Source organism: Siphateles boraxobius, unplaced genomic scaffold, assembly GCF_051911475.1.
Source record: "Siphateles boraxobius isolate OS27281-9 unplaced genomic scaffold, OSU_SipBor_1 41, whole genome shotgun sequence".
NCBI lineage: Eukaryota > Metazoa > Chordata > Actinopteri > Cypriniformes > Leuciscidae > Siphateles > Siphateles boraxobius.
This window is the reverse complement of record NW_027509042.1, coordinates 42,384,620-42,412,384: the sequence shown is the minus strand read 5'-3', so window position 1 is coordinate 42,412,384 and position 27,765 is coordinate 42,384,620. Positions and strand designations below refer to the sequence as shown.

Below are 27,765 nucleotides of genomic sequence, written 5' to 3'. Positions count from 1 at the left end.
TATTTTCAAAATGTTTATTTCTCTTTTGGCTACATTCTCTACAATCGCAGCAGCACTTTAGAGACAGATCACCAATGTGTTGAGCTGGAAACTGCTTCTGGGGTTTGAAAGAATATTTAGAGAGAGAGGAAACAACAAAAGCTGAGATTCTTCCCCCGAAAACAGACTCTGGAAGCTTTGACAGTTTGATCGCGGTCCGGTCCCCGTCATTCGGAGATGCTGACCTGACTCAGGCTCCGGGATCAGCGAGGGTTGCTAAGCAACATGACAGCACTGGGTCTGGGCATAAAGGGGTTAAACGATCAAGGGTGGGGTCCGGCCCACTTTCCGTCTGCTCAAACACACACATACGCTCAGACTCGCAACCATAACACACCTCATTCACAACCACAACGGAGTTTGTTTTCATGCTGTTTCCTGGTAAATCAAATTTATATTTGGTCGGATTCTGAGTAAATCGTAGAACTAAAAGCAACATCAGGTAGCAGCGAGGTGATGCTGCATCGACAACAAAATCTACAAACAAACGGAGAAAATATGACAACCTGCTCAGGGTTGGATTTATTAAATACGCAGGTGTGTTTTGAGAGGTCTACTGAGACGACTCTCTTTACGGCGTCTCCTCCTACATGCAGGACGCCCAGGTGAAACTGGTCTCATCAAACTGATCTATTACATGTGCAGGTCATTTTCCACCCCAAAATCCAAATAAATAAATATGCGACTTAAAAGAATCCTATTTCATCATTTTGACAATATATGGCAATTAAATGTATGGAAAAGACATTGTATGCATACATCATTGTAGTATGAGGTATACAGACTGTGACACTATTTTGATGAGTTTTACTGTTATAAAGAATATATATATATATATATATACATATTTTTTTTTAATTATATAAATTCTTCATAACGGTAAAACTCAATCAAAATAGTGTCAATAAATGTAAATCTGTGCCAAAATCTGTAATGGTCCTGAAACAGCCTTCATTTCTTTAATGTAAATTAAAATTAATTTTTCACGCTTGTTTTTGGGGTGAAACATGACCTGGACATTATATGTATAGATTCTTCCATCCACATTTTTTAAATATTGCGCCCATTTAAACATAAGCTGACAATGTTCATACATGTTGCTTTGAAGTGAAACAGACAGTATTTTGTAACACACAAACACACACCTTGCAATCTGTGGCCAACACACATGTATGTTATGAACAGCCAACATATAACGCTGTGGCGTAAAACATCCATTCTCAGGTGCACACACACAAAAATTCTTACAGACACCTTTGTGCCACATTAAAACACTCGTTCGTCTATTTCCAATCACACTACAATTAATTGCCTCTAAATTTCACACTTACACAAAACAAAACACCCCTTTTACTGAGGCGTAGCTCAGGGAGGATATCAACAAGAAGCTAACACGTTAGCGCAACCCTCCCAAATCTACTCCACAAAATGCCTTGGGTAAAAAACAAATATCCATTTTCAAATGGTTCTAGCTCTGACTGACATCTGGATCCACACAGGAAATGACATCAGTCATCCCTGCCCCAATATCAATGGCAGTCACTGTGGCCGGTGTGGGTGGGTGTGTCCTACAGCCTGTCAGCTGATACATAGCTCCTCCCCCTTCCTGTCCACCCCGAGGCGTTGAAGGGAGGGAAATCGCCATCAGAACCATCAATCACAATCGATCAGCCAATGAGATCAGTAGGAGATAATTCCTGAAGAGGCAGGGCTAGCCAGCGTGGCCTGCAAGTTCCCCGACGAATTGGACCGTCTCATGTGAGGAAGGAGGTACGAGTCGCTGCCCAGTTGGTGGACGTCAAACCGGTCCTCCTTTCTGTAAGCCAGACAGCGGCGGATAAACGCCTGCGGAGGACAAGAAACAACTCAGACTGTCGTTCCCACACATGCGTTTTAGGGCTGCACGATTAATAGCAATTTTAATGTAATCGTACTTTAACTGATTTGGCTTATCGCAATTATGAAATAGCAAAAGCTGCGATTCTTTGTGTTTGCGCAGCTTGTCATTGATGTACGGCTCTGTAAACGCTGCTCCATCTGAAAGCACTAAGTTTGAGTCACTTATAACGTGCATTTGAAAAAGCAACACACGTCAAACATCTTTCCAAACACGAGAAGCATTAATGAACCTCTTTTCCAACAAAAGACAGCATTTAATAACATGCTTGTACTCCAAACTCACTTCATAACGACAGTTGAGCTCATCCTTCTGTGAGATGATGTGGCGTCTTACACAGAATAATGCAGTCCTGTGTTTAATCAAAGCGTTTCAATCTTCTGTTTATTCAGATACAGCGATGATGCAGATAGGGATTTCCTGGAATGATGTGTGTTATTGTACTTCTGCAGCGGGGCATATTTGGCGTGTGTGTGTGTGTGTGAGAGACGCCCTCTGGTGTTCAGAAGGAGCAGCATTTATTACCGATCAGCTGTTCTTCACTGACAAGCTGCACATAAAATAATCTCAGCCTTTGCCAAATCGCATGCGGTTTCATTGCGGATAATTGTGCAGCCCTATTGAGTTTACATACAAACTCGCAATACTGACCTTGGCCTCGTTGCTAGCCACGGGTTTAGCAGGAAACTGCACCTCAGTGGCTTTCAGGATTGTGTTCTCTTGAAGGATGTCTTGCTGGGATTGATTGTGGCCAAACGGCTACAGAATGACAAAAGATTCAATGCAGCTTCAGCCTAAAATGCAGTTTACATCAATAGCCGTGTGGTTGCAGTTTCTAAACACTGAGACTTACCTTTCGTCCATACAGGCACTGGAAGAAGATGACGCCCACAGACCACACATCTACTTTATTAGAGATCTTTGGAGGCTCTTTACCAACAACAAAACACTCTGGTGGCAAATACCTACAAAAAAAATAGAACATTTGGTTTTGTTATACATTTAAAATATTAGTCAGAGAAATGGAACAGTTTATTGAACTATTGGTTCACATTGTGAGAATATGGAGCTCATAAAACTAGAGTTAAAAACAGGGTAACTCAAACGGAGCGGTGCCAGACTCTATGTACAAATGAAATGTACGAGAGTCTGGTGGGACCAGGCTATAAATATCAGCATCTGCAGCAAATCATATAATTTTGCTGCAGATGCTGATATTTATTAGCCTGGTCCCACCAGACTCTCGTACATTTCATTTGTACATAGAGTCTGGCACCGCTCCATTGACAAGCGTTAACTTCCTTGTAGGCGGGTACTCTATTGAAGTCTACAACTATTGGATCTGCCCAGAGTCACTCTGGATCTGCCATAACCAATCGCTAACGTTTGGCGTGACGTATGTCATGTCGAACCCCGTGGGGAGGAGGGCCACAAAATCACAGCCACCAACAAAACTAAGTAAAGATTGTTCTTGCTCCGGCTTTAACTTCTTGATATTCGGCAGCGTTGCCACAATGGACCGAATGGCTTCGCTCGCATCTTTCTCCCCTGCCATTACTGAACTACAACTCAAAATAACGCACGTTCTCAGCCACTCCCTCTGTTCGCTGATTGGCCCGGTAAAAAATTGACCGGAGAAAACCAAAGACTACAGCACAATCCCAGACTAGTACTGAAGGAAAATGAAAATTGAGCAGAAGTACGTATGAGGGCGGAGCCAGGCTAGCTACTTATATAATATGGCCAAAAAGTAAGATTAAATTCTGCTAGCTTGTAATGTAAAACAATGAGATATTTGTAAAAGACTACTTGCATAAAATGCATATAAGACCCCGTTTACACCTGGTACTAAGATACGTTTGTTTTGGTCGATCGGATCACAAGTAGACGACATTAAATAGGTGTAAACGGGGTCTAAAACGTTTTGAGGTTGTCCACTTTCAACCACTTGCTTTTATTAAACGCTCACGTGATCGAATGTGTTCAAACAGCCACAAAAGACCGTCTACTCTCCGTCTACTGAACTAATGCGTAAACATTATAGGAAGTGCTCTAGTCAGACGGGATTTAAACTTTGTCGACTGAAGAACCAAGTTTGATTTGAAGATGAAACGTATTTACGCTGCTCTCTGTGTGTTTTTCCATTGCCTCCGTTCACGTTCATATGTAAATTGCCCGATTTTATTTCGTCCATTAGATCGAAAGATCTGAAAAAAACCCATATATTAACCCACCCATTGACCCTCCCCTTGATGAAATCAGGACAGAAGTGGTTTAAAGTGGACAAAAGAGACGGATTAAAACAACAGGTGTAAACGGGAATGTCTCCCTCGTCTACTCGTGATCCAATCGACCAAAACACATCTTAATACCAGGAGTAAACAGGCCCTAAATATCAGCTGTCACTCTATGCTTAGTTTTATGATTAAAGCTTTGTAGTTTTAACTTTGGGGAGAAAAATGTATAATGCAATACAATGATGATTGACAGATGAACAAATGAACATTCCGGATAAGCCTGATGGATCATATTTGATGCATACATTTTAACATGATTATTCTAAAAACCAAAAAGATAAATTTGTGATGCGTGTGACGTACAACACAGAAACACTACGCTATCACACTAAGTGAACTGACTCGAGGCCCATAGAGAAGGAAATGAATTGTTGAAATAAAGTCGTTATTTTTGTTTGTTTTTGCGCACAAAAAGTATTCTCGTCTCTTGATAAACTTAAGATTGAGCCACTGTAGTCACTTGGACTATTTCAACGATGTCTTTAATAACTTTTCCGGGAACAAGTTTCAATCCCTTAGAAGCCTATGGAGGAGTGATCCAGCTCTCAGATTTCATCAAAAATATCTTAATTTGTGTTCTGAAGATGAACGAAGGTCTTACGGGGTTGAACATCATGAGAGTGAGTCAATACTGACAGAATTTTCATTTTTGGATGAACTATCCCTTTAAGTTTCACTCTAAAATGTAAAAATAAAAAATATAAAGGTGATCCATATAATCCTTCTGATGTCATATGGAAATTCCCAGGAAAATGCATGACCAGATAAAAATGTGTACCTTAAATAAAATGTAAGCTGCCTTGGATAAAAGCATCTGCCAAATGCATAAATGTAAACGCAAAAACAGATGCATGTTTGATGCATGATGTTACTGTCATTCAGCCTGATCCCTGCCATCATATTTGATATGAGAGCTATGACGGAGGAAACGATTTTCAGTGAAAAACAACTGGTCTGTTCCTCACAAATATATGCTGCGATTTCGTCCTTTTTGGAGCTTTAGAGCTGATTCCTAAATTTTCTGTTCCACAATACCAATATGTTTGGAATGACATGGGATTGAGTTTTTGGGGGAACACTGAAGTAATTGAAGCACAAGAAAGCTCGGTGTGTTCTTAGCTGGACACTGACCAGTAGGTTCCGGCTCCCTGTGATGTCAGGTCCATCCCGTCCACTCCGTAGCTGTCGTCATCCATGATTTTAGACAGGCCAAAGTCTGTGATCTTAATCTCCCCGCATGCTGTTCCATCCACCAACAGGATATTTCCTGAGCAACCCAAAAAAAAAAACATACTTCCTATACAGCCTACATGACAAATAACAATCAACCATCCTTAAAAGGAGCATTTTTTGCACCAATTCACCATTCGCTACAAGAACTGCGCTAGTCTCTGAGAAGAGTTCACGTGTGTGAATGAAAGATGACATGGGCTGTGTCCAAAAGCTTGTTGCCTCGCTGCCCTAGCGTTTGCGCACAAAGGTACCTCACAAAACTGATTTCAGACAGACTTCTGAGGCAGCGTAGCAGTTTAATGATCTACATCAAAAAAGAGAGAGCGTTGGTGATAACCAAGCGAAAATTTAATTACTAAAATAGTAATGATTGGTAAAAGATGGTCAAAAATTTATATTTGCACACAAACTGACCACTAACTTCCACCCTAATTTTTTAGCTCAAGGGGCATTGAGTGGAACGCACAGGATTTTGGGATATCATAAGCAGCGAAGGATACATCTATGATGCCTTCAAAAATGGATCAGATGAAGGGATCTCAGACAGGATGTGACATGATTATTGGATTCGGACGTGCCTTGTATTTGTACCACCGTATGCTGCCTATTGAGGCAGACTTTTTCATCTTTCGGACACAGCCATGTTCTGTAGTAGAGCTCTGTGCCGGACGTATTTTTCATTCCCGCTCCTGAAAAAAATATGTTATATTTCATCCCACTCCCATTTTGTCAAGTTCTCGCAGAGGAAGAGGCCTACGCAGATTTTTCAGTCCCGGTCCGGTTGGATTCTGTCTCGTTCTAGTGTCGATAGGCCATTTTTTCAACTTTCCAGACACAAAAGTTGCTTCAGATCTCCAGAGACAGACTTGTGCATGCTGTTATTATTAGATAATTATCATTTGTCATTTCTTTCTCCGCTTCACGTACTCCTAACCAGGGTGTGTTCACACTTGTAGTTTGGCTTGCTTGGTATCTTTGGTCCGGACCAAAAATAAAAAAAATGTTTAGTCCTGGTCAGCTTAGCTTTCTCATTGGCATTTTAACACGGAACCTAAAGATACCAAACCTAAAGACAAAGGGATAAGTTCACAACCTGATTGGTCGGCTTTTATTACATATATATTTTGCGACGGCACTTACCGAATATCCAAAACAATGCTGTGTTCTGGGCTAAACGCACTCATTATATGTGTGTAGCCTACATATGATGGTGTTTTGACCAGATGAGAACTCATGAAGAGCTTATAAAAATGTGTAAAGGAGTCAAAACAGCGTCAGGAATCCCTCCGTCACACAAACCAAGATCTGCAGCGAGGAGACTGATGCCTGTACTGAACAACATCACGACTATAATGAGTAAAAACAGGTGTGCTTGAGCATTCTGTCCTTTTTAGGGTCGCATCCTGCGACATCATGTCCTGTTCTTGGTGCATTTACATGTCTTTGGTCGGTGTTGCGTTCTGAAACCCTTCTTTTCAGCGGTATCGGCCCACTTGTTTGGTTCAGATGGCATAGTTCATGCTTATTCAAATGAACTGCACTAGAGCAATCGCACCAGGGTTCGTTTTAATCCAACCAAACATGCCAAGTGTGAACACACCCCCAGTATCTTTCCTCCCACAATTCAAAACTGCTCCCGCACCACACAAAGGTAAATTGTGCGTGTTGCATTCACCCGGTTTCAGGTCGTAGTGGATGATGGGCGGTTTGATCTCATTGAGGTATCGGAGGGCGTTGACTATCTGCATGACGATGGAGCGAGCCTCTTTCTCAGACATCAGCTTGTGTTGCTTCAGATAGAAATCAAGATCATTCCCCTCGCAGAACTCGAGAACAGTGCAGAATCTACAACAGGAACACATCAAGTCAACATTTGTATAGTTGCAAAGTAAAATGCACAACACAGACTATTTGGAAAATGCTTACGTGTCAGTGTCCAGAGAAAAGTAGTCGTAAAGTTTGACTATTCTGGGATGGTCCAGTTGCTTGTGGATTCTGTATTCTCTACAGGCATGTCTGGAGTGGACGAAAACAAATGAGCGTGAAAAACTTGGGAGAGAGAGAAAGGAAAAAAAAAAAGGTGGGCGACATACTTGTGGTAGTTCTCTTTCTTCTCTTCTCTCCAGTTCTTGTTGAGCTGGTGGATCTTCACAGCAGCATATCGTTGCTCAAACAGGTCAAATGCCTTCACACAACAACAGAGAACAGTTAATTATGGCAATAAGACACAATTTTTCACAACACGTATAAAGTAAGGTTAATAATTCTATGCTGTCTGTGAACATTTTCTAATAATTGGGTGTTTCATGCCACAGCTGTAATCATGTGTTTTATATTACTATCAAACAGACTAAATATTATTTTTTTGAAAATTGGTATCTTTTGTGATATTGCATTTGCCGTTTGCATTAAGCAATGCAAAGCTTTGTGTAGTTTTACAATGGTTCTGGCTTATCAGTTTTTCTCTTTACAAATTTACAAATATAAATATATTTACAAATATATACATTTCTGGTATTACTGAGAATAATACACACAATGAATGCTTATATAAATATCTGCATTTTCTTTAACAAAATGGTATAACTTGCCCTGAAACGACTATGTAACAGTTCCATGATCTAATAATATTTGATAAAATCAAGTCCTGTTCTACATATTTCTCAAAAAAATATGTCAGACTACAGAATTAAAATGGGTTGTGAAAATGGTTTGTTGTTGACTTTAATGTACACTAATGATTTTTTTATCGTTTATGAAAGAAGTTTCTTCAGCTCACCAAGGCTACATTTATTTTTACAAAAAAATTTATAAAAGCAGTAAGAATGTGTAATATTATTACAATTTTAAATAACTGTTTTCTATGTGGATAATTCCTGTGATCAAAGCTGAATTTTCAGCATCATTACTCCAGTTTTCAGTCACATGATCCTTCAGAAATCATTCTAATATGATGATTTGCTGCTCATTTCTGATTATTGTTGGAAACAGTTGTGCTGCTCCAAATTTTTTCCGGGTATAAACCATGATATCATGTTTTCAGGATTCTTTGATTAATAGAAAGTTCAATAGAACAGCATTTATTTGAAACAGAAATCTGCCATTCAATCAATTTGATGTGTCCTTGCTGAATAAAAGCATTCATTTGTTTAAATAAATAAAAAGACACCTACTGACCCCAAACTTTTGAACAGTAATATATATTCATGTGTTGAACAGGAGAGAACACAAACTGTATGAAAGTGAGTGCGTGAATCTAATAATAAATACTAAATACCTTATAAACTTCACTGAAACCTCCTCTTCCCAGCAAGTGTAACAGAAGATACCTTTCATTAAGGGTTGGATGGTCTTTAAACCTAAAAACACACCAGGCAAATTCACAACTTAAAAGATATTCTGAGATTAAGTGTGTTATTATTTCTTTTCAGAAGCACATTATGGAGCAAACAGCAATTGTTGCAAAGAAAACTAAAATGGCAATAAAATAGTGAAAGAAAAGGGATATGTTTTGCAATTGCAGTTTTTTAAGTTATAATGATGTCTGCAATCTGTCTTTAAACTGCACATGAAAATGTTGACCCCGACTTTTTAATTCATCAGAGTAGCACACTCTAAAAGTTGACCTCTGATTCTTGTGTACAGCCGATAGAAAAAACGCATGCAATAACTGACAGCGGCACAGTGTGTCTCTGATACAGTGTTCCCTTTACATCTATCAGGCTTTCTGCAGGTATCTCCAAATTAAATGTCATGCTTTTTAATGCCTTTTTTTTACATTTTTATTGCCCATGACTAACCACGGATATGATATTATATATATATATATATATATATATATATATATATATATATATATTAGTGTTGTCAATCGATAAAAAAAATATCTCGATTAATCACACAATTTTTCTGTGATTAATTGCAATTAAAACACTTACACTTGTATAGGTTGATATTAGTTTATATATAAAATGAACGTAGAGACAACATAAAGAAAGTATATTTTAAATACTTTTTTAACTACATCTTTTTATGAATGAAGGCCAGTATCATTGCTACTAATACAGCTATTCATATCTGGATAAAATGATCTCCCCCCTAATTTTAAACATTAATTATAGCCATCCAACATTACAGTGTAATTGAAAGCTATCAATTTTTTTTTAACATTCATTAGGCTTCAAAAAATATATCAACTTTTAATTTAAGTGAATTTCAAACAATCCTCACATAAACCTATAATAAATGTCATATTTACCTTTGCCCTTCCTGTCTAACAGGTAGGACGTATACAGAAATTGAATAAAGTTATCAAACAGTCTGCGCTGCATTAATTATAAATTAAATATAGACTAATCCTTATTATTATTAGTCAAGAGCAGGGAGTAATTTTCTCTGTTCCCTTTGTTCGTAGATTAACTTTACTGACAGAAAGCTTTATTGGCTGCTGTCCCTTTAAAACTCTCACACTGTTTAACTCATTTAAGACTTCTTAAATGTTATGGGGATACTTGACAAAACATACATTTTGGCATAATTGTGTGTGTTATTGCTCGTTCAAGCGCAAAAGAGAACCGTTTTCTGGCGTGCGATACTGGCGCGTGTCTTTCTGTATGTGTGTGTCACATAGACAGGACATTCACAGACAGCGCGGTCTCTTTTGTCTTGTCGCTCTTGAATGGTTTACAAGCATTTGCATGAATAAGAGCGGGATCATATAATGTATAAAAAATTAATGGATGCTGCCTGCATTTGCGTTAAAGATTTTAACACGTTAAAATGGAAAAAAAACTTTGTCTAGTTTTATTCCTGTTATTTCTGCTGTACAAAATGCCCTCGTCACCTCCGCATCACGGCAATTTTGCTACGGCCAGGAGCAATTACCAAACCGGTTCCGCGTGTTTAATCACACTAACGTACATAATTTGCGACAGCAAATAAAAATAGTTAATTATTAAGGCTATACGGTATTCAAATAAATTGATAATATAAAATTCTCTTCAAAACGATCTAAATTTTTTATCCCTGTAGAATTCTAATTTAATGCTTTTTAATGCCATTTAAGGCCTTAATTTTGGCAAAATCCATTTAATGACTTAATGCCCCACGGAAACCCTGATGTTTGTAGGCAGTGCATTTTATCTGCAAACTCTGCAGTGTTTCTCTGCTCTTTCCATCCCCATATTTAAAATCTCCAAAAACAATATTTAAGATTTCATTGAAATAATTATATGTTAAAAGAAGTGGGCGGGACATACTGTGAACTGTCCTCATTGTTGATTCTTTTAAGTTCTCGAATGTGCAGATTCCTCACGCGCTCCAACCGTTCCAGCTCCGCCTGAATCTCTGCCTCCTCCTGAACACACACACGTTGGGTTTTCATGCGTTTAGGGAACTTTCCATAGACACAATGATTTTTATACTGTACAAACTATATATTCTCTCCCCCTACACTAACCCTACCCCTAAACCTACCCATCACACAAAACTTTCTGCATATTAACATTTTCAAAGAAAATTCATTCTGTATGATTTATAAGCTGTTTTCCTCATGGGGACCAAAAAATGTCCCCACAAGGACAAGGATTTCGGACTTGAGACTTGAGCACATACTAACATACTCATGTATGAATGACAGATTCTAGTGAAAGGACAAAAAAACAGCTTAAAACATCCTTTCCGCAAGACTGCACCTCACTGCCTTTTAACCATATTACTCTGATGCTCATGACTGTGTGTGTGTATGTGTGTGTTATGTTTATATAGAGAGACTAACCTTTTTGAGATGACCAAGTCTCAGTTTGAAAATTTCTTCTTGCTCATGATACTCTGCCACAGTCAATCTGCACATTCAATACAGAAGCATTTCAATAATAGAACCATTTTGAAGACAATATTGCAGAAAACATTTTACTTTTTTTCCCTCATTAGCCTTTTCTGGTTCTATAAACCATCCATGCTTGTATAATGATCTTAAAATGATGAATTGTGTCCTAATTATCTCATTTTAATAACATTAGAAGTCAATGGGAAGTCTGCATTTCGAAGGCAAGAAACGAGTATGTGTGTGCTTGTGTGTGTTAATATCTCACAGCGTAGGCAGGCTGGGTTTGAGGAAGGGGTCGTTGTCAGCTCCATTGACGGCTTTGGTCTTTCTCTGTTTGGACTCAGTGGGGGTCGGGGTCTGGGAGGAGGGTGTGCTGGGAGGTTTGCGCTTTGCTAGGAGTTTCCGCTGCCTCTCAATCTCTTCCCTCTGCTGGTTTATCCACTCTTGCTGCCTATTTAAACAGAAATAGAAAAATATTTAAACCCCAATAAAAAAATAATAACAGGCCAAATGCAGGACAGAAAAGACTCGCCCTATTTTATCATTTACAATGGCAGATACTTTAATCCAAACTAAATGTACAATGCATTAACACTTCTGTTTGTACAAAAATTCAATATTTAATTAATGCATTAAAGTTCACCAATATCCCATCTGGATTTCATTTATAGAATTATTTATATACTAAATATAATGTCAAATTCTGTAAATTAGGGCTAGGGCTGAGGTCAGTGCATTAACTTTATGCTTTATGTCAGATTTCATCTAGTCAGTCTCAGATGTCACGCCCAGACCGTTGGCTGAACATCTGATGCATAAAGCTTGGTTCACAGCACCATTGACACGCATGACAAAGCAACATGATCCCATTCATTTCAATGGAGAGCTAGCCATTTCCGGCGACAGGATGTAACTTGTAGATATGCAACAAAGTTGAGAGACAGGTTTAACTTTATGCAAATGAAGAGTGACTTTCGGAAGCGACAACCAATAGGAGTGAAGTCAGTGAAGTGCATGTGACCTGTCACTACATCCTGTAGTAGAGTGTCAGTGGGTGCTTCTCAATACTCAAATTGATTCTTCCTCGTTTCCTCGCTCCCACGTCCTCTAGCCCGTGACCCAGAAACCGATCAAACTCAGCCGTCTTTAAAGGGATAGTTCACCCAAAAATGACAATTCTGTCAGTAATTACTCTCCCTCATGTTGTTCCAACCCCGTAAGACCTTCGTTTATCTTCAGAACACAAATTAAGATATTTTTGATTGAATCTGAGAGCTGGATCACTCCTCCATATGCTTCTAAGGGATTGAAACTTACCAGCCCCGAAAAGTTATTAAAGACATCGTTAAAATAGTCCAAGTGACTACAGTGGCTCAATCTTACGTTTATCAAGCGACGAGAATACTTTTTGTGGGAAAAAAAAATAAAAAAAATAACGACTTTATTTCAACTAATCATTTCCTTCTCTATGGGCCTCTAGTAAGTTAACTTAGTATGATTGCTTAGAGCTACGTCACACGTAGGCTCACTATTGGCCGACACTGGTCATGATTGTGATGCGTGTGACGTACAACAACAGAAGCTCTACGCTTTTACACTAGTGAACTGACTCGAGGCCCACAGAGAAAGAAATGAATAGTTGAAATAAAGTCGTTGTTTTTGCGCACAAAAAGTGGGTGACATTTTAGGGTGAACTATCCCTTTAAAGTAACACCATCTAGTTTTTCAACCTTCATAATATATTTCCAAGACCCTTGTGATGGTACATCGACTTACAATAGGTTAAATGACACGTCTGCCATAGCCTGACGTGGTCTGTATCGCTTTTACTGGCACTTTGTAACTTCGGGTTTCGGATAGTAACCGGAGCACAAAAAGAACTACAAAATTCGACTGCTTTACGGCATACAGTTTTCTTCGTTTGTGATGTCTTTCATAAAATCATGCATCACACTCTACCTTGTCTGTGGCCATTGTTGATTCCAAAGCCGGTGCTGGATAAACAGGGAGCGTGCGCGTGCGACAGTAGGCTGCGGCAGGCTAAATTATTTACGACAGCGTTAATGGACAATTCCGCTTCCAACCTGTAGGGCGACCGCAGAGGAAAAGTTCCTTGGTGTTGCTTTAATGACATCTCAATTCTCTAATTTGCCCCCAAGGAGTGAGGATGCTTTTTGAGGAGTCATGAACAAGGACACACAGGTCTATCCTTCCCTCGCATCCTAAGCGGGTTGAGTTAAGACGCGAGGAAATGAAACGAAGATGCACAAATTAGAAATGAGAAGCACCCAAAGGCAAGATGGAGGACAGGTTCATTTTAGCAGTCAGCAACCACCCTATAATTAATGATATGTCTGTACATATGGTGGTACTCGCTGTGTTGACGCCGTTGAACTGAGGACATGCAGCGACAAAGTCAATGGCAGTGTGACCGCAGCTAAAGGAACACGAAAAGGAAAACATTTTGAGAGTTTCAAGTCGTCATCTGATTGTTTGAATTCTAAAGGATCTCTGTTGCGTTCTTTAAGTCTGTCTAGGAACACACAAAGTCATTGTGACGCCAAACCAGAGATGGACAAACCACATCATCAGGGCTAATGCGGATGGATTTATTTATTTTAAACAGTTGAGAAAGAAAACGCATGTGTAACAGAGTAATGGATCTGTGTGTCAGTCTTTGAGTGACAGCAGTGTAATATACCTGCTTCCACATTATGAGATAATATCTATATGGCAGTTTTCCCACATGGTCTCGATGTTAAAATTGTGGTCAGTGAAAATGCTGAGTGGCTAGTAACTTTGGAAAACCACTAGCCACAGTGGCTGGTGAGCATAAAAGGTCATGTCAAGTCCTGCACCTCATGAAAGAAAAAAATCCATCTAGTTTAAAACTGTGTCAATAAGCGCATATCAGGATCTACTAAACGCTGGATTTTCAAAACTATGAGAAGTTCACGGTATAGACCCATTAAAAGACATCCAAGAGTCAATGTCTGTTATTGTTGGGACATTGACTTTATATTTTCATGCCCCTAAACATGACGCTAAACAAAACAAACTGTGATTGGCTGCTTTTCATGTCAGTCAAACGTCCTCTGGGCTGTCCTTGGCCAATGAAAGCTGCTATGGAGTCTATCTAGTCCTTCTGCCGTCAGTCTGAAGGTCCGGTTACATTGTGAGACTACATTGAGTCAAACTGAATAGCAGCACATTGGCGTCCAGCTCAAGTACTAAATGATGACGGTCCATTTCTGCACTTTTTCCATCCCAGACAAAGCCACACAAATTGAGTGTGCGTCTCTTACTTGACCAGGTTCTGGAAGGCATATCCATCCGTCCACTGTTCTGAGTAGGACGCTCCGTGCCGGACTGTGGTGAAGTGTCCCAGACGCAGCCGGTCCTGCATGCTCTTTTCCCGGCAGGACTGCTTCTCTTGAGTGCTCTGGGAAGACGAGAACACACTCAAGAGTCACTCAACTACCCCTGACACATTAGAAATAAGCAGCTGTGAGCATATCAAACACAGCTCACCTTCTCAATGAGGAGTTTTTTACTCATCGTAGTGCATTTGTTCAGACGCTCCTTGAAACGTTCCAGCAGCTTCTGTTGCTCATCTATCTGTCTGCGGAGATCACAGTTCGCCTGGGGAGAAAATATTAAAACCACTCAATTTCTGACCTCAAATGGCACTTTGTGATTTCTACATAAAAAGAAAAGTGAAGGACAGGTGGCACTCAGATGCTCGTCTGTTTTGTTACTCACCCTGAGTAGATCATCTATTCTGCCCTCTTTCTTCTCAAGGTCAAGATTCTTATTGCTCTCAAGTGCAGCCAGTTTCAACAGTGTCAAATCCGTCTGAGAGCAGAGAAGGAAAGAGAAATAAAGAACGCAAATAACAACAGAGATTGAGAGAGAATCCATGTCATCATGTGTTATCAAGTCACAGTAAACCGTGTATCATACAGTGCAAGCGAGCTTGTTTAATAGCATCAGAATATGTAGTACACGCATATAACTGCGTCGAAGTATTTTTGCCAGCAACATTTAACAGCATTAGCGTATGCAGTGCTTATTTAACAGTGTCAGTGTACGCTAGGCAGTGTCAGAGCGTATAATGAATATTTTTAACAGTGTCACAGTGTGCCTGTTAAACTGTCACTATGCTGTGCAAATTATGATGTAACCGTGTCAGTGTACAGTGTGCAGTTTTAGAGTGAGCTCATTTCACAGCATCAGAGTATGCAGTGCTTCTGGTAAAGTGTCATCCTGACCTTGTTTATCTGTGCCAGCGCATGCATTGCACACATTTAACAGCATCAGTGTGTGCAGTGCTTATTTAACTGTTCAGTATAAGTTTTGCAGTGTCAGGGTGTGCAATGAATATTTCTGTATACTTGCAAGTATTTCTGAATACTTGCACTGTCACTGTACAGTGCAAGTTTTAATGTAACCGTATCAGTGTACAGTGTGTATTTTTAAGAGCATCAGTGTGAGAGTGAGCTTAGAGTGCCACAGTGCACACATGTGTGTGACAAAGAACCTTGAACTACTTAAGTGTCACTGTATGCAGTGCATATTTAAATGTCAGTGTGCAGTGCATGTTTCAGTGACTAAGTTTGCAGTGCATTCATGCAGTGCACGTTATATTGTCCAGTGCAAGTTAAACAGTGACAGTAATATTCAGTGTGCATGTACAACGGCGTCATGTTGACCTTGTTTAACAGTGCTAGTGTATGCAGTGCATACATTTAACAGCAGAGCATACGGTGCTTATTTAACAATGGCAGTGTGCAATGAATGTTTTGTAGTGTCACAGTGTGAAGCGCATGTTTCACTGCGTCCAAGCTTGCAATGCATGTTTAAAGGGCCCCTATTATGCTATTTTAAAGTTTCCTAATGTTGTTGTGGAGTCTCCTACAACAGGTTTACACGCATCAAAGTTAAAAAACTGTTAAATTTCCTCATAATATACATTTGCACATCATCACATTTTCAATGATTCTCAAACGACTCGTTTGAGATGAATCAATCTCTCTAAATCCCTCCTTTCTGCGAGCTACTCTGCTCTGATAGGCCAGACAGCTCAGTCTGTTGTGATTGGCCTACCGCGTACAGCGCGTTGAGAACAAAAACGTCTATTGCTATAACAATGTCAGCTCTGCTTGTCCTGAGGCTTCCTATACTGTAAACTAAACACAGTAATGAACAATGACGTCGATTTGACCGTATTAATGCGAGCGTGAGGCCGATGATGAAACACTGTTATTCAACCCGAACGTCCATCACAAGGACGACTTGAGCAGGACGTTTCACACTGATACACTACTCAGTTTGAGGTACATTATAAGATGTTGCAACTGTAATTCCTCACCATCAGCATTAACAAGTGCATGTTTTTTACTTGTACTCATTTATTTACTGAGTATTTTTCTAATATATTGCAGTGAATACGTGGAAACTGTATCAATAACAGTGCATGTATGCAATGTACATTAGCCAAGCTCTAGAGTGAATGATCTGATGTTACATAAACGTTGGTAAAACAAATATTTCCTCAAAGTAGTGAGAACGACAGACAATCTGCATTGATAGACACAGTTTTAGGTAATAGTGGCCCAACTGATTAGCAGAAGTATTTCAATAAGACAGTGATAACATGAGTTAGCCAGTTAGCAGGAGACCTACACAATATAAAACTCAAAACGAAGTATTTTGAACACCATCTTTCAAGAGCAAGCGGTTTGCGAATCCTGCATTGAACTCCGAGATTTTTTGAAGCAGTCGTCAGTAAAATAAATGAAACACAGCAAAAGTTTAGGATTATACTGCTGTGATATCGTGGTTAAGATGATTTTTAACCACTGATTCTTCACATGCTCATCCTTGAGGAGTGAAAAATAACTGGCTTTACCTTCATATTAGAGCACAGCGCCGTCTTCTCGACATGATGCTATCCAGTATCTACAGGAATCAGCTGCCGGTTTGAGGTTCAAGTTTCCCGTTTCCCTGGCGTCTTCGCGCGCTATAAGTGGGCGGGCAATATACTGTTTCGTCTTGACGTCACAACGAAACAGCTTATGACTCGTTTGAAAAACGGTTCATTTAATTGACTCAGAGTCGACTCTTACTTTTGAAAGACAATAACTTTATATACGGTGCACTTTCAGATTTAAAACTTTGCAGGATGTTTTCATTCACTTGCTATGTTACACACTACATGAAAGGTCATTTTCAAACATCCATAATAGGGGCCCTTTAACAGTGTCTCAAAGTGCAACTGAGCGCAGTACACACATATAAGCAGTGCACAACAGTGTCCTGCAGACTGACAAGTTTAACAATCAGAAAAAGCAGGGCATATTCGATAGTGCGTGAGCAATAGTGACGCAAGTATTACCTGGACACTTCTGCTGCTAATCTGTTTTGAATTCATCATGTGATCCATGAAACACAGGCTGGTGGGTGAGGAGCTGTTCTGTCTGACCTGAAGAGTGAAAAACAGCGACATTAATAAAAATAAGCATCACTGGTTCCTTGCTGATGTTTAGATCTTCCTCACGACTTACGATAGCCACAGGTGCAGAGTGAGAGTTCTGTGGTGAGCGCAGGACCAGAGGAAGACTCCTGACTGGACTCGTTCCGTTTCCTCCTTGGAACTTCAGGAAGGAGATATGCCATGTTTTTTTTTTTTAACAGCACCACACAACATACTAACAAGGATGTGGCGTCATCACAATGTTACCAATTTCACAACTCTACAAGTCAAAACATCTCCTAAAGCGAGCAGCCATTACAAGATGAAAAAGCAGCAGTACTCTGACTAAAAGCTCTCTGACACCCGACTGACATTTAATACACAGCTGAGTCATCCACACAAAGCTTTACTCACATCAAAATAATCGCTGATCTTGGGCCCTCGGCCGGAAGACTTTCCTGAAAGAAAAAAAAAAGTATGGTCAATGGATACAATCACTTTTCTGTGAGTGCACTGCATTATTTCTAGGGCTGCATGATATTAAAGCAAAGTGCGATATGCGATAACTCATATAATTCGATATGCGATACGATAATGCTTAAAGTGTTTAAAATAAACAAATTATCTTAAAAATTATATTTAAAATGATATAACCTATATACGGGTTTCTTCTAGTGACAATAAAACATCCCAACAACTTCTGAAAGTGAACAGCAGTGTTTTACTGTAGCATAAGAAGTGTTATTTTAACATCAGTGTAAACCACAGGGTTCAGGGTTTCAGGAAGGCGTACATTAGGATTATTTAACAACAGAAACTGAATAATTAAATGTAAAAATAAAACTCTGCTTAGTTTTCACTCTGTATGAATTAAATATATATATGGATTCTTTTAAAACTACAAAAGTTATTTAGCCAAGAACAGTTTTCTCTTTGTCTTTTGTGCATGACCCTAGTTATTGCAAGCTGTTGCGATATCCATATAGCGATATATACATTTATACATATACATAATTTCGATATATTGTCCAGCCCTAATTATGCTAAAAATGAAATGCTGTATTTCCCAACAAACATTAAGCATTTGACTCTGATCCTGGATGTTTCCAAAATGCAGGTCTGTTAACTGAAAAATGTAGCTGTCAAACAAACTATTATGTCTCGTTAAGAAATGCTTCATTCATAAGCACAGGAAGTCAACGTTACCTTGACTGCTCTCTGATTGGTTATCAACCTTCCTCTTTCTTCCCCTGGATGACTCGGAGTGCTTCTTCTCTGGAGTCTTGGGAAAATAGGAAAAAGCATTACTATTTTATTCAAGCAATTCTTCCATTCACAAAATCAATACAAATCAATATAAATGCTTTGGATAAGTTCCATCTAAAGCTGAATTCAGGCCTCAAAGGAGTTGTAAAAGTTTCACCAAAGAGGCTTCCAGGCATTCCAAACATCATTTGCCATGTCATTACAAACACATTTGACTTTTTTATTAATATCCTGGTCTTTTCAATGTAATAAATGTGAATATGGAAAGGTGCAGTCAAGCTTCAAAATGACAATCAAACAATCATCAAAGCAATTCATAAGAGTTTTGCACTTAAATAAAATTGCATTGTAGGAGGAAGGAACTCAAAAATAAGTTATTACTGAAAATATTCTCTCCACTACAGCTTTCAAATTAGGGCACGTCAACTTTAACATTTAAGATATTATATCACATAACTGTATTTTATACACTTCGACATATATACGTATATGCATGTATGTGTATTATATATATATATATATATATAAATCACACGGCACAAAGTGAAAATCGTCAAACTTACTGAATAGGCAGGCGATCCTCCTTTCTTTATGTCTGAGTACTTTATGGGAATGAAAAAAGTACTTTTTAAACACATGGACAAACTGTTGAAACAGATCTGTTCGATCAATATAAAGCTATAAATATAAATGTCAAACATTTGAATATACATGTCCATAAAGTTCACCTCAGACTCCTTGTCACTAGATGACCCCAGGCTGCCAAAACTGTGACTAGAACATTCGTTATTGTTCAAACCCTAAACAAAAAAAAAGATCAAAACAATATAAAGCAGGTTTAGTCCAGGTCATGACAGAGAGCTCAAAAAATGTCACAATATTCAAACTGATTTCACAGGTGAAACAAAATTAAAGAGGTCCTTTTATGCTTTTTCACATGTTCAACTTTCTTTAGGTTGTAATGTTGCTGTTTGAGCATGAAAAAGTCTGAAGGGAGTTATTCTCTATATCAGTGCGCACTTTTTCTGAAAATCCCTGAAACGCCTCCATTGTGGTCTTGAATTTTCTTCCAGGAACGAACACGTCACAATATTCCTCATTTAAATAATTCCTGCCCAAGGCATATGCAGGTGAGGCCTGAGTTGCGTTAGTAGTGTGTTGAAACTCGCTGTTCTGGTACGGAGCGTAACATTTCCCAAACAGAGGTTGACCAATCACAACACAATGATCCAGCTGACCAATCAGAGCACATTGTGCTTTTGAGAAGGAGGCTCTTCGTAGAGAAGGAACTAAACAGAGCGTTATTGACAGACTGGGAAGAGAGGCGCTGCAATAATGTCAAATATGGGAAAATTTGTTTTTTTTGCAAATTCAAGCATGAAAACCCAATTTAGTAGATCCCAAAAACATAATTAACACTTAATAGGTCCCCTTTATGCAACATAATGACTATAATGTCAATCTTGGGTTCTTGCAAGTATGTGAGTGTTACAAAATATGGTTTTAATATACTTTGATTTAAACTACAACAGCTAAAACTGTGTTAGACTTGGTAAGTTCAGTTCACTTCACAGTGAATCGATTCAATCTTTTATTTAATGATTCAGAATAAAGTCCATGCATTAGATGTTTCTAATGCTTTACCAAAAAAAAAAATTATATGTAGGTACATTTTGGTTTTTATTACTATCTATTGTTGAATTGATGCACATAAAATGAGCAGATTCTTACTGGTGTTAATTTCGTGAAATATTTAAGTTAAAATAGTGTGGGAAACATTTCAAATAGCTTTATACTTTTTTTATACATTAAACATTGTTTAGCCTAATTAGTTGATTGATGCTTGATGATTGAATGATTCAGTTTAAAGAAAGCAAAAATAATCCATTTTGCCATTTAAGAGAAAGTATCAACATATCTAAATTATATTCAAATTAATTAAATAATAACTTAAAATTAAATGATGATGCACGTGTGTGTGTGTGTTTGCATGGGTGTGCATTACTTTAAGTCCGCCGCTCGCGCTCCCTGTGCTTCCTCCTGTGTTTCCACTAACTGCCCCGATGAAACGTGCCTCCAAGAGCTCCTGCCGACGTGGATCCAGCGAATGCAGCTCATCCATTCCTACAAACACAGACAAACATGTCACGCTCAACACATTCACACACAGGTACACAGGCATCAGGCTCGGGAGGAGTGTGATCATGATGACGCATCCTCCTGGAATCTTACGAGACTATCAAGTCATTGTTTTCTGATCCTATACCACCCTAAAAGAGCCAAAAGAACATACTTATTACTGGTTTAAAGGCACACTAAGAACTTCGGTTGTGTTCACAATTGTAGTTCTAATCACACAAAAAAAACATTTAGGCTCAATCCCAATTCACCCCTTGGCCCTACCCCTCCGTTTTGCGCGTTCACGTCTAGGGGTAGGGTGTCCCGATTCTTGTTGTGATAGAGGGGTAGGGCGAAGTGGTAGGGCTACATAGCCCTCGAAACGGAGATTTTTCAGAGGCACACTCCGAACGGACGAGAAATTTCCGAGAATCACCGGCGAGATGGCTTCGCAAACGGTTAAACATTTAAATTTAGCCCCAGATGGCACCACCACGCACTTTATTTACTCTTATAATAATAATATAGGCATTTAAATTAAGAAATTGTATAATAAATTACCTTTCCGAAACAGAAAAGAGATACATTTCGAGGAAGGAACGTTATAATCATCATGTTTCCTCAGAGGTAAGAGCAGCGGCGCTCATTGCCAGTCGTTCTCATGGAGAAATCCTGTAAAAACTCGTCGCTTCCGTAACGTCAGAGCAATCATCGACGACAGACGATGTCTCGGGTTCATGAAGGGTTGTTCCATTTCGTAGCTGAATATTTCAACCCCTTGGCCCTTTTAACTCTGTTTTAAGGGCCAAGGGGTACACTCGAAAACAAGGGGTAGGGGCAAGGGGTGAATTGGAATTGAGCCTTAGTCCTGGTCCGCTTAGTGTACACATTGGCATTTTAACACCAAATCTAAAGATGGGTTGTGGGTTATTAAAGGGATATGTTCACAAACTGATTGGTCAGCTTTCATTACCTATATTTCACGACGGAACTTTTTACATTTTACATCATCATAAATTACACGCAGACACGAGAACACATGCTAGTTAACAGTCGCTAGTTGTTCAAGCACGGCTTTTTGGCCGAGACGAGCCGACAACAGTTAGCTTTCGTCGCCACTAGTTCTTTGACGTTGGCTTGGTGAGTCCCGGCCTCAAGACGTCCACCATCCTTCAGATCTGACTATGCTCAAGCTTCTTAAAGCAGAAAAAAGTGTATCTGATTCTGCTCTGCTCTTTTAGCCATTTTCATTTTTCATGGGAAACTTCAGCACAGCTTCTTCCTGTCGGAATGACAAACAGGAAGTACAATAAGAGGTTTCCTGCTCATTATCAGCTGATGCCACTGACGGTTTAGCTCCATTAATCTATTTTAGTCTCAGAAAATAATGATGACAATCTACAGAAAAAAACTAAATGAAATGCAAGTTAATACAATGAGTATTTTTCACATGCCACTGAGAACTCAATATTACAAATACATTTTTGGCAGACTACTCTACATACACTCCCATTCAAAAGTTTGGGGTCAGGAAGATTTGAAAAAAAAAAAATGAATACATTTATTCAGCAAAAGACTTAGGCTAATAAAAAAAAAATATTTCAAATAATGCTGTTCTTTTGAATTTTCTATTTATCAAAAATCCTGAAAAACATTCATCACAGTTTCCGAAAAATTATTACGCAGCAAAACCTTTTTCAACATTGATAATAATCTAAATGTTTCTTGATCATTAAATCAGCATTTTAAAAGGATTTCTGAAGGATCATGTGACACTGAAGACTGGAGTAATGATGCAGAAGATATAGCTTTACCATCACAGGAATAAATTACAATACATCCATACCTTTTTTTCCCCTTTATTTTTGGCTGAATAAATGTAACTTGTATAAATAATGTTCTTCTAAGAATTCTGATGGAAAGAGGAGCATTTTAAATTCTATACCTGTTATTATCAATGAATATGCTAACAATTTAAATGTGGCTTTGTTCACACAAAGCTCTTGTATGACTTCATAAGACCTATCAGTGTGCATTAGTTAGTTATACGTGGGCTTTTGTGCCATTTTGGAGCTTAACAGTCTACATGAATTATTGCTGAATTTGGAAAAAAATTAAATTATGAAAGATTGTCAATAATTTGCAACTGTGTTCTACAGAAAAATTAAAGCATACAGGTTTGGAACAACATGAGAGTGTGAATAAATAATGAAAGAATTACATTTTTGTGGTGAATTAGCCTAACCATTCCTTTAGTTTAACATGTTTGACATGATCTGGCACCAGAATGACAGAATTCATCATTGATGCCGCAGCCAAATGGCCCCGTTTCTTCAGCACACGAGAATACACTATCAGCAGCCGATAAGACCAATATGAATCATCATTATAAAACCTGTCTAAAAGAATCATCTAGTCTTCAAACCTCATTACAGTGACTAGACGAAACAGCCCATGTTCACTTGTGTTCTCCAGCCATAATCACCTGCGCACGGGAAGCGTACGACACCACTGCCATGATAAGATTCGTGCCAGAAAGAGCTACAAGCCAAAGAGATCCCAAGATGGTGGATGGGTGGAAAATTATGAAGGTCAACAGGGCAGGAGGAGCACAGCTGCCCAGATAAAGGACATAAATGACAAATCAAAATGCTAGGAATGAGTGTACAAAAACCTAAAGCCACGTCTGGTTTGGCAAATAACCCAAGGACTGCTTGGCTACATAAGAAAGACAAGATCCAAACATAGAGGAGGTGGAGTGGAAAAATGAGTACAAGCAAATGACCAGGAAACAAACAAACAAACCACATCCTAGTTTGTACACCGATGCACTGAATTCAGAGCCATCAAGATATCATACTATAACATAATAATAACCCACCTTCTTATGGATGACTATTAAAAACATGGTAACAGTTTACAATAAGGTTACGTTTGTTAACATGAACTATCAATGAGAAATATTACCAATGCATTTATTAAACTTTCATTTTAATTCCATCAGTCTCTGTCTGTGCTAATATTATTTAATGGACCTGAGCTGACATGAACTAACAATGAACAGAATATAATCTAACTTTAACAAAGGTTGTATTATATTTCCTGTGGCAGTACCATGGTATGATCTTGCACATTTTTTAGCTACTTTTATATCTGATGTTGATTTGATTTTAATAGGTAACAGCCAATTGTTTAAAGTGAGAATTTATTTCAGTCATTCATTCAACTGAAAGATTTAAAATAAATGGATGCAACAACCATCTGTTTTACATGCTCAAAACATTATTCCTGGGGCGAATCTTAATTTCACTTAATTTCTATTAGTATCGACATTAATAGCATTGCACTTCAATATACACTACTGCTTAAAAGTTTGGGCTCGTATAGGAGTTTTGTTTTTGAAAAATCTCATATGCTCACCACGACTGCATTTAATTAATCAAAAATACAGTAAAAACAGTAATATTGTGAAATATTATTACAGTTTAGAATATCTGTTTTCTGTTGCAATATATTGTAAAATATAATTTATTCCTCTGTTCAAAGCTGAATTTTCAGCTCCATTACTCCAGTCTTCAGTGTCACATGATCCTTCAGAAATCAGTATAATATGATGATTTGCTGCTCAGGAGACATTTTTTTATTATTATTAATGTTGAAAACAGTTGTGCTGCTCCATTTTTTGTTCAACAAGTGATAATTTTTTTTCAGAATTCATTGATGAATATAAAGGTTCCACTTTTTTAATATTATACATAGATATCCATAAAACATACTTCATTCTTAACCAATTTACTTTTTGGTTCGACAAGCAGGTAAAAGATTACACTGTTTTAAATCATAAAAAAAACTTATGGCTGAGAACTTATACTTGGACATGAGAATCTGAGTAATGCATTAACACACATATGATATTACACTCATCAGTGCACATTTGCATGTGTTTACAGCACATATTAACACAGACCAGCCTTAGTCACTGGTGCACTTGATTAATATCACAGGCAGCATCCGATGAAACACTTACATTAATTTCTTCAAAAACGCATCAAAAATTTAATTTTGCAAAACAAATTAATCTGAAAAAGCACTTGAATTTAAATCAGATGTGTATCAGATGGTCTTTTGCTAAGAGAATCAAAGTCATTCAGATGATTTCAGGGAAAAACCTACAAGTCAAGCTGCAATAACACAAAACTAAAATGACCATAAAGAGCCAACAACTCTCCAGCACAGGCATATTTTTTGAGCATTGCATGAATTAGATAAATAAACAGGCTGATACTCAATCATACAAATACATGTTTTTGTATTTTTCAGGTTGTCATATTTCCCCTCATATATCAAATTCACAACACTGAAATCATCAACTGCATTGGCAAACAAGGTGTGGTGGGAAAAATGATTTGCAAACGTATTGTTTTTAGCCAGCTTTGTTGTATTTTTCAAGTTTTTCACCCAGAAAAACAAAAATCATGTTTATTGTAATAAAATCCAGGAAGTTCGCTGTGTGCATTGTTTACTTCATTCTCAATCATTTAAGAATCAACTTGTGTTAATATTGAACAGTAACCTATAAAATAACATTTACCTATAACATTTGTTATTGCATGCATGCAATCATACACTCTCAAACCCAAAAACATCAACTCATAATGTATCATATTATACTGGTTGTGTCTTAGAAGCTAGTAAACAGACCGCAGTTTGTGCCATTGCATTGCATGCATGCATACTGACAAATGCATACAGTCAACCTTAAAAATGTCAACTAATGTTAGTCAGGTACTGGCTGTGTCTACCAACCTAGACAGCATTTATGAGCCATTGCATGACATGCATAGAGCAACTCATGTTTATCACATACTGACAGCATCCTAAAAGCCAGCGAGTTTCCATCTACCTACCTAACATTTTTGGGGCTGTAGCATTACAAGCATGCAGTATACATTCTCATGTTTATCAGGTTCAGACCGTTTCATTTGTGAGCCATTGCATGATATGCAAGATAATTAAATCAATACTTAATGATAAAAACACAAAACCATGTTTAATGTAAAGTAATCCAGCAAGTACTCTATGTGCATTGTTGACTTCATTCTCACACATTAAACATCAACTTGTGTTGATATTGAACCACCAACCTATTTTAGAGTAATTTCTAGCATAGGAGCTAGAAAAAATACAGTTAAGCATAAAAACATCAACTTATATAATGTATCATTTACTGGCTGTGTCTCAAAAGCTAGTAAACAGACAGCATTTGTGCCATTGCATTGCATGCATGCATAAGTGACAAATGCATACTGTCAACCCTAAACATGTCAGCTACTGTCAGGTACTGGCTGTGTCTACCAACCTAGACAGCATTTTTTGGCCGTTGCATTCCATGCATGGGTGATAAACATTCTTAAGTTTATCAGGTACAGACTGTGTCTCATTTGTGAGCCATTGCATGACATACATAAAAGATAAACATACACTCTGAACCTCAAAACACATCAACTCATTTTAATCAGACTGGCGGTTTCAAAAAATCTAGCGAGCAACCTACCTAGACACAAAGAGAGCATTTTGTGGGCATCATAAAAACACAAAAATAAGCACCTATGATGCCCAAAAATGCAGTCTGAGAAGACGACTCGCTAGGTTGAGACACAACCAGTGGCTGAGTCCCCTAATATGTGACCATGGGCATCCTCACGTCAAATTAACCGTGTAATAAACACACAAAGCGACAGGATTCCCTCGCAAACGGTTTAAAACACACCAGCTCATCTCTAGGACTCGATGCTAGTTATAAAAACACAGAGAGAGACAGTCAGCAGACGAGAGATCAGCGGCCTCCGACACGACCGCTTCGATTAAAGGCCAGATTTCCTCAAAATCACACGTCAATCTAACACAATCCCGACCGATTTCACATGAACAGACTTTAAATTGATATTCCCACCGGTTTTACCTTCTTTATGCCTCCTCGGAGCGCAGATATCGAGCGGAGAAACTGAGCCCGGGGTCGGAGATCCAGTCGAGAACTGAGAGCAAGATGGCGCTCCGTCCAAACTTCCACTGCTGTTGCTGTTACTTTGGACACTCATGAAGACACTTTCCCCCGCGAAGAGCGCATCGCACACATGATCTCCGTCAAATCACACCTGTGTGTGTCTAATGCATCATGCACGAATACTGATAATCAATGCAAGGCTGCTCATGTTTTCAGCTCCGCACTGCGCACAGAGATCCTCACTAACTCACTCTCAGTGTGTGTGTGTGTGTGTGTGTGTAGCCGATGCGTGACGCCAGTTGCAAAGGTTACACACAAACACACACACTAAGAGTGAGTGCAAAACTTCAAATCCACGTTTGATGCTTCAACCCTTCTAGCAAATTCTATTAAATATGAATAATTTGATAAGTAGCCTATGAGCATATGTATGAGCAGACATTAATACTTACCAAATAATGCATCCAAAACATATTGATTTATATACAACACATGATATTGAGTGGACTTGATCTATTGTTTTCCCAAATAGAAACAGGACAGGAGCAGCTAGAATGAGTGGTTAGTTATTGTCCAATAATTATTCTAACTATAACTATGAAATATTTT

At 38.4% G+C, this 27,765-nt stretch overlaps 1 protein-coding gene across 1 annotated transcript; it reads right to left on the bottom strand.

Moving 5' to 3' along the window:
- Window positions 1–27,491, bottom strand: tlk1b (tousled-like kinase 1b). Its single transcript, XM_077199787.1, has 22 exons — window positions 27,115–27,491; window positions 21,040–21,158; window positions 19,763–19,834; window positions 19,598–19,636; window positions 18,975–19,050; window positions 18,183–18,226; window positions 17,860–17,949; window positions 17,691–17,777; window positions 15,056–15,148; window positions 14,825–14,935; window positions 14,599–14,735; window positions 11,559–11,744; window positions 11,243–11,309; window positions 10,725–10,822; window positions 8,744–8,825; window positions 7,560–7,651; window positions 7,393–7,482; window positions 7,142–7,311; window positions 5,365–5,500; window positions 2,790–2,901; window positions 2,588–2,695; window positions 1–1,884 (listed from the first exon to the last, which is right to left on the bottom strand). The coding sequence occupies exons 1-22, from the start codon at window positions 27,248–27,250 to the stop codon at window positions 1,720–1,722; spliced, it is 2,310 nt and encodes a 769-aa protein (XP_077055902.1). The 5' UTR covers window positions 27,251–27,491; the 3' UTR covers window positions 1–1,719.
- Between the last annotated feature and the right edge of the window lie 274 nt (window positions 27,492–27,765).